This window comes from Panthera pardus, unplaced genomic scaffold (assembly GCF_024362965.1).
Source record: "Panthera pardus isolate Hobbes unplaced genomic scaffold, ASM2436296v1 HiC_scaffold_8, whole genome shotgun sequence".
Lineage (NCBI taxonomy): Eukaryota > Metazoa > Chordata > Mammalia > Carnivora > Felidae > Panthera > Panthera pardus.
The window spans coordinates 124,843,629-124,856,733 of NW_026527013.1; the positions used below are offsets into that span (position 1 = coordinate 124,843,629).

Below are 13,105 nucleotides of genomic sequence, written 5' to 3' on the forward strand. Positions count from 1 at the left end.
GTTGTGCAATGGTGATGATGTACTGTCATGCCTCCAGAAGTTTCTCCCTAAAGTGGAGTGAGGAGGAGAAATGGCAGTGACTCAGTGCCTTATTTGTCCTCACTTCAAGGAAACGTATGCTCTTGCTGAACCTGAGGTTTACACATATGAATATAAGAGTTCTTCACCACCCAGCAATACCAATGACCCACACTGGCCAGTTGGCCTCAAGTGTTGAGATTCTTGCCTTTGCACACAATGGAAGCAGACAATAGGTTTTAGGATGACTTGTGTTCCTTTAATCAGGCACATGATTTTTATTTGTTCAGTGGACCAATGGAAAAAGGGAGGCACTAGCGACATTCATGACTTATTAAGACTAACTGAAAATCTCAGGAACAGCTTTCTGTGAAGAGAGTGGTCTGATGAGAATGGATGTGATGGTTATTTACCTAATTGAGCAGTAATGACTGAGGTGCGGGCCACTTTCCCAGGATTAATAAAGAGCTGGGGAGTTGACAGTTTGGGCCATTAAGCTCAGCCTGTACTTAATCTTGGTGAAGGGCACAGTGCCAGGATCATATTAGTATTGCAAAATGAGTCTAAAACTTAGAAACACAAGAACTTACCTTTTTGAGAAATAATTTTAGTTGGCAGTTAAGTACCTGACAGGTTGGGTAATGCAAATTCCATCAATAAACAAGTTTTTACATAAAGTCTTCAAATCTCGTTCCATTTAGAGAGTCCTTAAGCATTTGGTTGTTAAAAAAAAGAGAGAGAGAAAGAGAAAGAGAAGGACTCTTAGCAATATCAAAAACGCTTTCATGTGCAACCACAAGCAATTACCACCTCCCTTGCTTTAAAAACAAAACAAACAACCACACCAGAGACGTTGAGTTGAGCTGGAAGCGTTGTATACCCTGGAGATTCACTGTTGACATTGCCATCTACAGTGTCCTCCAGGAAAACCAAAGCACCTCTCGTCCATAACACCATAGCTGAAGCTAAAATAACCTTACGTTGTCAGAAATGTCAAAGTCATTGTTAAAATTGTTTGTATTCAGTAGTCCTGTTATCCAGTGCGACAAATGCTCATGTGCTACTCATTTGCCAAAAAAAGTTACTCGGCTTGCTACGTGTTCATTATTCCTGTAGTCCTGCTTTGTAAGGGAAAATATGAACATCAGCTGAGAGCAAGGAGAACCTAAGAAATGGTGCTTCAACTCATTCTCTATGTAGGTGAATCCCTCACTAGCGGCCTTGCATTTTCAAGAGCTTTGCAAATCTGTTCAGTTGGCCATTTCCTCCTTTATCTTGCAAGTACTGAGTATCTCACAAGACACCCTGAAAAAAGATGAGGCTATAAACATGAGTGAGGCACAGCCACTACTAATCAGGAGCTTACCATCTAGCAGAGATCTCAGAATCTAGAGAGCTCTTTTAGAATTCTTCTTGGGGATCAAAATTTCCAACCACATTCCTCCTTCCAGCATCTTGACTCCAAAATCATTACCTTAAGTAATGATTACCTTAAGTAATCATTACATTACTTTGAAGGACACAGTTAATGGGACTCAGTCTGCTCTGTGAAACCACATCTGCTGAGGCGGCCAATCAAGCAACAACAGTGATAATGTCGCCATTCATTTACCAGAAAGTTACCACGCTCTTACCATGTAATAAGAAGATGTTAGGGTCTGGAGACATGATGGCACATTAAAAAAAATCTTTATATCTCATAACAAAATTAGAGAAAAATACAAAAAATAAATGTGTTCATGTGTTATGGTACTTTGATGGTAAGCTAGGGAGAGGCCCAGGGGAGGTAATCAACCAATCCCAGTATGTAGAAAAGGCTTCATAAAGGTGGTAACCTTGAACTAAACCCAGAGGAGTTAGGATATCCTTAAGCAGAGGTGCATAAAGAAACTCCCAAGCGAAGAGAGCAACATGAAGAAAGGGGCTGGCAGAGTGAATGGCCAGGAATGGTCAAGGAACAGTAAGGGTCTCCCATAGAAGGTCTGTTGGCTGCATCTTCTTTATGCTTTACTGGACTAACCAACAGTCTCCATCCTTCACACACCCTGACTAACTAGCACCCACGACTAGCAGGATAGTCCCTAAGAAGCTGTCCATTTCTGCTCCCACTACTTAGGTTATAGGAGTCACAGGGGTCTGTTCCCAAACCAGTTTATGCCAGTTGTTCTCATTATTGAAACTATATAATGGACATAAACAACATGAAAGGGTTGTTTCTGGGAAAATTAAGTTGGATACATTGCAAAGACTTTTTTTTTTTTCCTGAGTCACTAAAAGAAGCAATAGAATTAAGCACAGGGAATGTAACTATAAAAGAATGAAAAAGGATTATAAAAATCTCTACAATGAGATTCTGCCTCAAATTGCTTCGCTGGTATCTCAAGTTTTCCAATTTAAAGAAAACAAAACTGGAAATCATAAAAGATGCATTATGGATGTATTTTCTGCACACAAAAGAAAGATGATGCATAAAATCAAATAAAACTCTTGGCCCTACATTAAAGAAATGGATAAATACATGCACATTAATGTTTTATATAAAAATGTTTTAAGATGGTGTTGTGTGTGTGCTTCCTTTTTTTAACCAACGTTTTGATCAATTAACCAGCTGTCAGTATAACTGCTGGTTGAAAGAGTTTCCCTTATGGTATGAATTTGTAATAGGACCAGAAAAGATCAGACCTAAGAGGTAGGCAGGAAGGCTCCAAAAGTCACAGTAGGACGATTTGTAGTTTATACTGTAGAGCAGGAGGTGGGGGGGGGGGGGGGGAGGCAAACTGTAGCCCTCCCACCAAATCCAGCCTGCAGCCTATTTTTATAAACAAAGTTATTATTGGGACACAGCTATGTTTGTTCAGTTAGAGGACAGTCTATGGCTGCTTCCACTCTACAGTGGCAGAACTGAGGAGTTGTTACAGAGACAGTGTGAAGGTATACATGAGGGTTTGGTTTATGCCTTCAGGAAAGGTATGAAATCATGCCCTCCTGCCCAGTTACCTCTCAACAAAAATCTTAGGCCACTGTGTGACCAAACACTGTTGCCCCAGAGCACAGGGGAATACACAGAAACAAACAATAAAAAACCCTCAACTCTTGGGGATGGGGGCATACAATGGCTGGCCCCAGGTACCACACCAATTCCATGAGAAGTCACCTACTGCTAGGGGAAGGGCATAAAACTCTCCCACACAAGACTCACCACATAGATATAAAGCAGAAGTTCGACAGTCATGGTGGAGAAGCAACTGGAGTGCTGAGAAGTTCCCAAACCCATGGCCCAGATGCACAGGTGGATATTAGAGGCTGAGCTCAGGCAAAGTAGAACCCTCCAGCCAGCAGCTTAGCAAGCACTGAGCAACAAGAGGCAGCAGTGTTACAGGAACACAGATGCAGATGAGGGGAGAGAATGGATTATTAGAACACTCCACGCCCCAGCTCCCACCATCAATGAACACTCAAAGAGGAATTTGAGGCATAGGGGTTGCAAGTGACCATAACAACAACATCGGTAACCAGTAGGAAAATGCAAATTGAAGCTAGGGCCTTATAGCCCAACAATCTCACTCCTGGGTATTTACCCCAGGGAAAAGAAAACTTACTTTCACACAAAATCTTATAGGTAGATGTTCGTAACAGCTTTATGTGGAATTGCCAAAAACTGGGAACGACCCAAATATAATGAACTTATTATCCTCCCGTATTCTCAAGAGGCACCACCATCTCCCACGAACACCCAAGCCAGGACCCATAACACAGTGTAGACTTCTCTCTCTGCCTCCCATTTAAAACATCTAACACTCAGTCCCCAAGTCCTTCTAATTTTACCTTATAAAGTATACCTCAAATCTGCATCCTTCTCTATATCTCAATTCCTATTTGACATACCCCAGGTACTACTTATCTCTTTCCTGAACTTTTGCACATTTCCCTAACAAGTGTAGTGTAAAATCTAGCACTGGACCTCCCAAATTGATCCCCCAACAGTAACTAAAGAAATCTATTTGAAACTGGTGTTTGAACACATCAACATTCAATTGCTCCCACAGTACACAGGGGAAAAAGCGCAAGAGTTCCTTTAACTGGCACTGGAGACCCTAAATGGCCCAACTCTTGTCTCTGCAGCCCCATTTCGTGCCGCTTGGAAGCTCCTACCTCAGACTTCAGCAACTACAAACTGATGTTGTTTCATATACACAAGCCACGGAATCTCTTACCTCACTTTTTCTCGCCACAACTTTGCTCATGGTGTCATCCCTGTCTAGAATCCTAGGGTGTCCTTCACCCCCTTTCCATGCGACCCCTTCATATTGACCCTTCAGGGTTCAGTTCAGGTGTCCCCTCTTTCTTGATTTCTCCCCACTCCACCCATATCTGTGCTCCAACTGGGAACCCACACTCATACTTGCAAGAAGCCATCAAAGGGGCAGTAATGCTTGCAGGGAGCCTGTTTTGGCTTTTCTGAGTATTTCAGCTTCCTAGGATCTCTCACTGAAGAAATTTCAAGAAACAGGAGTAATAGTGGGGAAGTGATTAAGACTTTTAAAGTGCACCCTTTGTTCCCAAGGTCCTGTTAATTACCACGTAAGAAAGGTTTATTTGCAATGTATTCAATTACTTAGGTAACTAAATAGCTTTTTACCGATCAGATCCAGCAGCATTTGCTTAATAGCAGCAAATGCTGTGGCCCAGGCTTCACTGATAGTCTACTCCTAGATATGGGCTCATTAAAGACTGAGCTCCAGGACAAAAAAGAAATGTTACTGGGGGTACAATATAATTGTTAATGTATCACTTCAGTTCAGAAAAACATAAGTTTAGGGATCTTGCCCATTATTCTTTATTTAAAGAATACATAGGGGTGCCTGGGTGGCTCAGTCGGTTGAGCGTCCAACTTCAGCTCAAGTCACGATCTCACGGTTTGTGAGTTCCAGCCCCACGTCTGGCTCTGCACTGAGGGTGCAGAACCTGCTTGGGATTCTCTCTCTCCCTCTTTGTCTGCCCCTTCTATACTCTCTCTCTCTCTCTCTCTCTCTCTCTCTCTCTCTCAAAAATAAATAAATAAACTAAAAAAAAAAAAAAGAATATGTAAAACAAAAGAGAATATCCAAGGAACTTCAATTGGCCCAATCCACTCATACATCCAGTCCATTCCTGCCAGGAAGCCCTTCATGAGATTTCTATTAATCAGGTCATAACCCACGACTCTCAAGACGCTGCTCAAATCTGACCTTCTCAGAACTTCTCTGATTTCTCTAATCTTTGACAATTTGTTGTAGTTCCCATGTGCTTGTTCATGCTCTAATTGTCACCTACAGAGAAACAAAAAGGAAAAGACAGACAGGCATAAGACTGGGAGGGCCCAATACCTTACATGATAGACCCTACCTTGTGAATGGTCAAAGGAAGCTCCTGGAAAAAAGAGGACATGTCAGCTAGATATTGAAAGGTAAATAATAATTCAACAGACTGACAAATGGAACAAGGCAATTTCAAGAAGACGGAATGCATGTCTGAAAACATGAATGTGTGATCACTATGGTGTTCAATATAAAAATGCCAGGTGGTTACTTAGCAAGACGTAAGTCTTAGCAAGTCTTTACGCTAAGTTGGGAGCTCAGCCTTTATCTTGTTTACAATACAGATCCTGAAAAGGAAGATTTACCATCACAGTTCTCTAAAGGTATAGAAGCAAATCCTATGGGTGGAGTGACCCTACAAATAGAGGAGGCTGAGAGAAAAATCAGGGCAACCAGGACAGGGAATGAGGGCATGGGAGGAAGAATTGTGCCTGTATATTGGTCTAGGGATTAAAGGAAAACAGATAGAACAAGAATTGGGAAGGGAAGGGGAGGGGAGAGGAGGGGAGGGAAGAGGAGGAAAAAAAACAGTGTGGTGAAGACTAGACACTAACATCCAGTCTGGGTTACAAGTCTGACTTCAGCTGTAACTTGTTACACAATCTTAGAAAACATTTTAATCACACGAAGTTTGCCTATCTCTCAAATGAGGAATTTATAGTTTTTTGTTAGATTAAAAAATCTTGAGATACTTTAAATACTTAAAATATTGACAAAGATATAGTGACTGCTTAGTAACATTCCTTAGGATCATGCTCCGTGTTGTACAGAAACCTGGATTGAGAGTAATAATTCTCCTTTGAACAATGAAGCCAACTCTAGTTACATGAGATGTCACCATGGGGGGAAGCTGGGTGATGGGTACGCGACGACCCTCTGTGCTATTTTTGCAACATCTTGTGAGCTTTTAATTATTTCAAAATAAAAATTGATTTTATTTATTTTTAAAAAATGTTTATTTTGAGAGAGAGAGAGAGAAAGAGTGTGAGTGGGGAAGGGGTAGAGAGAGCTGGAGAGAGAGAATCCCTAGCAGGCTCCATGCTGTCAGTGCAGAGCCCCATGTGGGGCTCCCTCCACTGTGAGATGATGACCTGAGCTGAAATCAGGAGTCAGATGCTTACCTGACTGAACCACCCAGGAACCCAAGTTTAATTTTTAAAAAGCCATAAATGCCTTTTCCAAACCATAGAGACAATTTATTTGACAAATACGTTCTGAGCACCTACTATATGCCATCCCCTGCTCTGGATGCTAGCCTCCCTTCTGTTCTCATTCTCCAGCATGCACAGAAGTAATTAACCAAGTGACAGTGCCATTTTCAGTTTTTGTTACTCCTCTTTAACAGAAACACAGTAATAAAAATAAACCATTGGAAATGAAATCATGAGCGGCCTACTCCAAAATAGGAGTTTCTTTTGTGGTTTAGCTGTTCAGCTTTCCGAGAGCCTGAACTCAACCAAATGGATACCCTTCACTTCTAAGTAAGGTTCTGCCCACTCTTCTGTCTGAGCAGAAATGCACAGAAACCACAGATTCTCTCCCATAAAACCTGGCAGTGTTTCTCAACAAAGGCAGGATTAGAATGTTGATCTGAACAGTTTCGTAGAGGGTATAGTTCGTATGTCATGCAGGACAGAGTTGACACTTGCTTTATCTTTGTGCAGCCTGAAGCCAGGGTGTGTGTCTTCATGACCATACTAAAGCCTCGATTTCAGCCCCCACGCACCCTCCCACCACAGCAGGACAGAGCAGTCTACAGCCTCAAAAATCTGCACAACCCTACACTGAGAGCCTGCTGCAATATGCTTAGCACATCTAGCCCCATTCACTCATTATCTCCAGTCAATCATAAAATAATGAGTAAATTACCTGTGTTCTACCCATCCTCTTCTCTTCCTTCACTGTATAAACCCAGCTCTGCCTCATCAGCTGATCACAGCCAATTACTCTGACCACAGCTGTGACTTCTCTTCTTGACTGCTAGTCCCTGGACAAACGAGTCCGAAGTGTCTTCGTGTCAGCCATCACTTTCAGTTCTAGTGGACCCTTGCTATGACCCCCGGCAGGTTTGCAACTTCCTTTTGGGACTAGGACCTCCAGCCTGCAGAGCAGAGACGTATACACAGTGCTCCCCCAGGGGTTCACTGGGAGTAATATGCAGTGTGACCATTCCCACCTCTACCCCTTGGTTCTCATATGTATATCTCCTGTTAGTGACACAGCACCATAAAGAGAGCTCTGATTTAATGCATACGCAGCATTTTGGAGGATGGGATTCCATGCTTTCAGAGTATTGCCACTAAGCTGGCACTTTGTGCCTTTACTAGTGCATCCCAGTGCTCCAGAAAGACAGCTGTGCTGGGTGGTGCACTGTGTGACACAAATAGATTCTATGATCCATGGTGCAAGCCTATATCCCCTTTACAATGAAGTGCGTTTCCTGATCAGATACTGTGTTATGCGGGATTCCATTCTAGTTGGGCAATCAGAAATCCTCTAGAGATTGGTGAATGGTGTTGACTACAACTCAGAGGTCAGGGAAAGCATGTTCATACCCAGAATAAGTATACGCTGGGAAGATGGACAGCTGACACTTGCAATATTGAAGGGTCCAGTGTAGTCAGCTTGTCACAAAGTAGCTGGTTGGTCTTCTTAAGAAATAGTGTCATACTGGGGCTCAGTGTTGATCTCCACTGTTGGTAATTCAAAGACATTCAAATACAGCAGTAGCTAGATTGGCCATGATAAGGGATAATTCATCATGTTGTCCAATGAGTAGTCTTGCTGTCTGCCACTATTATGAGGAAGCAGATATGGAGTTATTCCAAATGCTAAGTATATTAGTATAAATTAAACATTCAGGGAATGGGGAAATGAATAATGGAGGGTCTGCAGATCTAGTGAACCATTCCATTTCAACTAGGATTCTATTTGTTACCTGGCCCCAAAGATTCCACTCTTCTAGTCGGGCCAAAATGACACTTCAGGTCTCTAGGTATCATGTCAACATAGAGCCTGTGCCTCAGTACTCAAAATGTCTGTATATTCTTCTTTCCCCAGTGTACAGTCACACAAATAAGTGACCATAGGTCCCTTTGGGGAAGGACTAGGAGAATTATTACAGTGCAGCCTTACCATGTATAATAAGACCAGGCTCTATGACCACCTTTCCTACATCCACTCTAGCATAGTTGGAAGCTTCTTTGTAATGCAGGTGCTCCTCTCACCAGTACATTCTTGATGAGTGATGTGTCTTCTGAGTCCTTCCATGGAATATAATTCTCTGGTGGGTCTTCTGGCTTTACATAATATATCCATTATAGCATGCACACTTTACTTGGCCTTTTTATTTTTATTTTTTCTACTGTCTGCCGGGGCAACTCAGGCATTTCTCTTTTGCCTAGGAAAGACCAACACTTTCTCCAGACTTCTAAGAGCTACCCTGGCAATGAATTTGCCTTGCCTTTTGGGTCTTTGACAGAGTGTTATATCCCATGTTCCAAGGAAGTGACTCTAAGTCAATGAATTCTTACTTATCCTGTTTTAAGTACCAGCCCTATCCATCAATTAGCAGAGAATCCCTATAGCACTGTTTCGAGAATGATTCTGGATCACATGATCAATTAGTGATATGTCATGGAAGGGTGAGAGGGAGCTTCTAGACATATATTTTACCATTTCTGATATAGATATCTACACAACTTTCAATCTAAGTACAGAAATGAGTAAAGATAACCACAGGAGCCTAAAGTCTCTGACTTTGGTCTCAAATCTTGGCCTCAGTTCCTCTGTTGTTTAGCCAATTAAGTTAATGAAATTGATAGATCATGCACTTGATTTTTTCCAGGCATAGATGTTGAAAGGGGAAAGGAGAAGAAAGAAAAGAAACCTGGAGTGAAAGTGGAGTGCTGTCATTGCTGATAGGGAGGTAACAAGAGGTCGACATTATAAAACAGTGGGTACAAGAAGAGGGATTTTGAGGGGCTTCTTAAAGATAAATATTTTCCTCTTCTCAATTTTTCCCTTATCGATCCTCACACAGTCCTTATTTTGGTACAGATCTAAACCCCCTTAAAGCTCCTCTTCTGTGACTGAAAAGGTCAACTGTATGGTTACCAAAATCATTTTAGTCATTACCAAAATCCTTCCAAGGTGGTTACATCTGAGTGGTAACAAGACCTAATAATAGAAGTCAATGAACTCCTGCCTTGCCTTACTTTTCCTTAATGGCCACCTGATAAATCAGAAGGAAAAAAAAAATCTCCCTAGGAATTCATTTCTATTGTGGCAAGGCTGGAAATTTGAAAGAGACTAAGGTTAACCACTTGCATGTTTTTGTTAGACTCTTTCACAGGACTGGTTAACATCTTGACAGATATCATTTGGCGATTCACTGGAGATTTTATGGCACCTGATCTCGTTTGCCGAGTGGTCCGCTATCTGCAGGTATGTAGCCCTTTAAAAATATGAGGCGGGGCGCCTGGGTGGCTCAGTCGGTTAAGCGTCCGACTTCGGCTCAAGTCACGATCTCGATCTCTATCTCGCGGTCCGCGGGTTCGAGCCCCGCGTGGGGCTCTGGGCTGATGGCTCAGAGCCTGGAGCCTGCTTCCGATTCTATGTCTCCCTCTCTCTCTGCCCCTCCCCCGTTCCTGCTCTGTCTCTCTCTGTCTCAAAAATAAATAAACGTTAAAAAAAATTTTAAAAAAAAATATGAGGCAAAGTGACAAGTAGTTTTTGGAGTCTTCACAAGGAAAATAATATAGAACTCAACACTTCCACACAACAAACTTATCACTTACTCCTAGTTGGAAGGATAAGCCAAATTGGTAAGATTTTTAAATTTTTTTTTTGCTAAAAATAATTAATATATAAAGCAAACATAAATAAGCATTAATAAGAACATAAATATTCACATTTTAAATTGGGGGAGGGCGGTAAATATGAAGGACTTTGACATATTCTGGCTTTCTTGGTCCATTCAGGCTACCGTAAAAATACCACAGAGTAATGGTCTTATAAAAACAACAAACATTCATTTCTCACAGTTCTGGAGGCTGGAAGTTCAAGATCAGTGTGCCAGCAATTGTCAGGTGAGGGCCCTCCTCCAGGTTACAGACTTCTCATGGCAGACGGAATGAGGGAGCTCTGCCAGGCCTTGTTTATAAGGGCACTAATCCCACTCATTCATGAGGGCTCCACCCTCATAACCTAACCACCTCCCAAAGGCCTCACCTCCTACCATCATCACACTGGGCATTAGGATTCATATGAATTTTGGTGGGATACAAACATTCAAAGTTCTTTTTTTGTTTGTTTTTTGGTTTTGGTTCCTTTAATTTTTTCCTCCTGAAACTAACACAACACTGGCTACTGTTCTTTTTGAAAAACTGTGACAGATTGTCAGAAAATAGGTATCATCTCTAGTTGTTTTAACTTGTGGTGCCTGTATTACCACCTAAATTGGACTTTTAAAAATATCTATTGGCGTTTGAATTTCTTCTTATTTAAATTGCCTACTATCCTTTTCAATTTTTTTATAACTGGGATACTTGGGTTTTTTTTTTTTTAATATTTATTTATTTTGAGAGAGAGAGAGAGAGAGAGAGAGAGAATCCCAAGCAGGCTCCATGCTATCAGCACAGAGCCACACTTGGGGCTCAATCTCATGAACTGTAAGATCATGACATGAGCTGAAAATCAAGAGTTGGATGCTTAACTGACTGAGCCACCCAGGCATCCCTGGGATACGTGCTTTTCCTTAATTATTGCTAATATCTATTTTTAGATTAAAGACATTTATACTTTGCCTGTTGAATATACTTTAATGTAAAAATTACTAATGCAAATATATATGCATAAAATAGATGGTACAAAATATTACATATTTACCATATACATATATTATATTGTTAATATACCATATATGTACATACTATGGATTAAGGCACTTCAACTAATACAGAAAGAATGAACTGTTTCATAACTGGCGTTAGAACTGATGTGTTCTGTTTCTGAGCTCTTAAAATTATTTTCCATTAATAATTTTTATTTTGATGCCCATATTCCAGATCTAAATTATTGTAGCTCTAGAGATGTAGAGTACATTTCTGGAAAACCTTATCCCACAGTATTCCACTTGCTAGTAGGGTTTTTAAGAATCTTCATATCTATATTCATCTACGATTTTCATTTATTCTATCATTTTCAGACCTTGGAAATAGAGTTACTCCATCTTCAGATAATGAATAGAGAATAGTTACAATTAAAAATCTTTGGGGTGCCTGGGTGGCTCAGTCAGTTAAGAGTCCAACTTTTGATTTCTGCTCAGGTCATGATCTCATAGTTCGTGAGTTTGGCCCTGCCTCAGGCTCCATGTTGATGGTGCAGAGCGTGCCTGTGATTCTCTCTCTCTCTCTTTCTCTCTCTCTCTCTCTCTCTCTGCCCCTCCCTCACACTCTCAAAATAAATCAATAAATTTTAAAAGAATAAATAAAATAAAAATCTTCTGTGTTCTGAATATAATCTTGAAAGTTTAGTAGATGTGAAAGACCCCCGATTACCATCTGGAACTGGTATTTTCTCAGGGGTTATTTTTTAAAACATATTTTAATTCCTTATTGAAAAAATTTTGCTTCCTTGTAGATAAATGTTATCAATTGCTTACTGTGGCAATTGCTGAGAAATAAATTATGCCAATACTTAGTGTTAGAAGCAGGGATATAGTTGAACTAAATAGCTCTCAGTTGAAGTAAACTAAACTATCTATCAAATTGACCTAATTGGCATTTACACAACACTTCATCCAACAAGGCAGAATACTTATTCTTATCAAACTCACATGGAACATTCACCAAGGGAAATTACATCCTGGACCATAAAATACACCTTAACAATGTAAAAGAGTGGAAATAGCAAAAGTATGCTCTCAGACCAAATTAGAATTAAACCAGAAATGAGTAACAGAAGGATAGCTGGCCAATCTCAATGTTCTGGGGGATTAGACCCACTCTAGGTAACATGTGGGTCAAATTAAACATGAAAATACAACTTATCATAATTTGTAGGACAATAAAAACAGTGCTTTTGGAGAAATTTATAGCATTAAATTCTTGTATTAGTCAAGAAAAAAGACCTAAAATTAATAATCTAATCTTCTACCTTAGGAAACTAGGGAAAACAGACAATGTATACCTAAAGCAAGTAGAATTTTTTAAATGATAAAAACTAGAGCAGAAATTACTAAAATTGAAAACAGTAAATCAACAGTGAAAATCAATGAAACTATAAGCTGGTTCTTTGGAGAGAGAATAAAATTGATAAACTTCTAGTGACAGTAAACAAAAGAAGAGGGTTGGCACAAATTGTTAATATTAAAAATGAAAGAGGGTTAATTACTACTGATCCTATAGATTTTAAAAGGATAATAAAGGAATGTTATGAACTATATGCCTGAAACTTTGGTAATTTACTTGAAATGGACCAAATCCTTGAAAGACACAATCTACCAAAACTCATATAAGGAAAAATAGACAAGATGAGTAGGCCTATATCTATGAAACAAATTTAATTAATAATTAATAATCTTCCGAGAAATAAAGCACCAGGCCTAGATGGGTTTACTGGTGAATTCTACCAAATATTTAAGGAAGAAATTATACCAATAAGTTGCTAATTTTTCTAGAACACAGAAGCAAAGGGAATGTTTCCTAACTCATTCTGTGAGTCCAGCA

The 13,105-nt window shown here is 40.2% G+C and overlaps 1 protein-coding gene across 1 annotated transcript in view; it reads left to right on the forward strand.

Annotated features, from left to right (window-relative positions):
- The window catches only part of NPSR1 (neuropeptide S receptor 1), a 154,666-nt gene that overhangs the window by 88,104 nt on the left and 53,457 nt on the right, over positions 1–13,105 (forward strand). Inside the window, exon 3 of the mRNA XM_019418162.2 lies at positions 9,718–9,821. Coding sequence (XP_019273707.1) covers positions 9,718–9,821 — 104 coding nt within the window. The remainder of the gene's footprint in view (positions 1–9,717; positions 9,822–13,105) is intronic.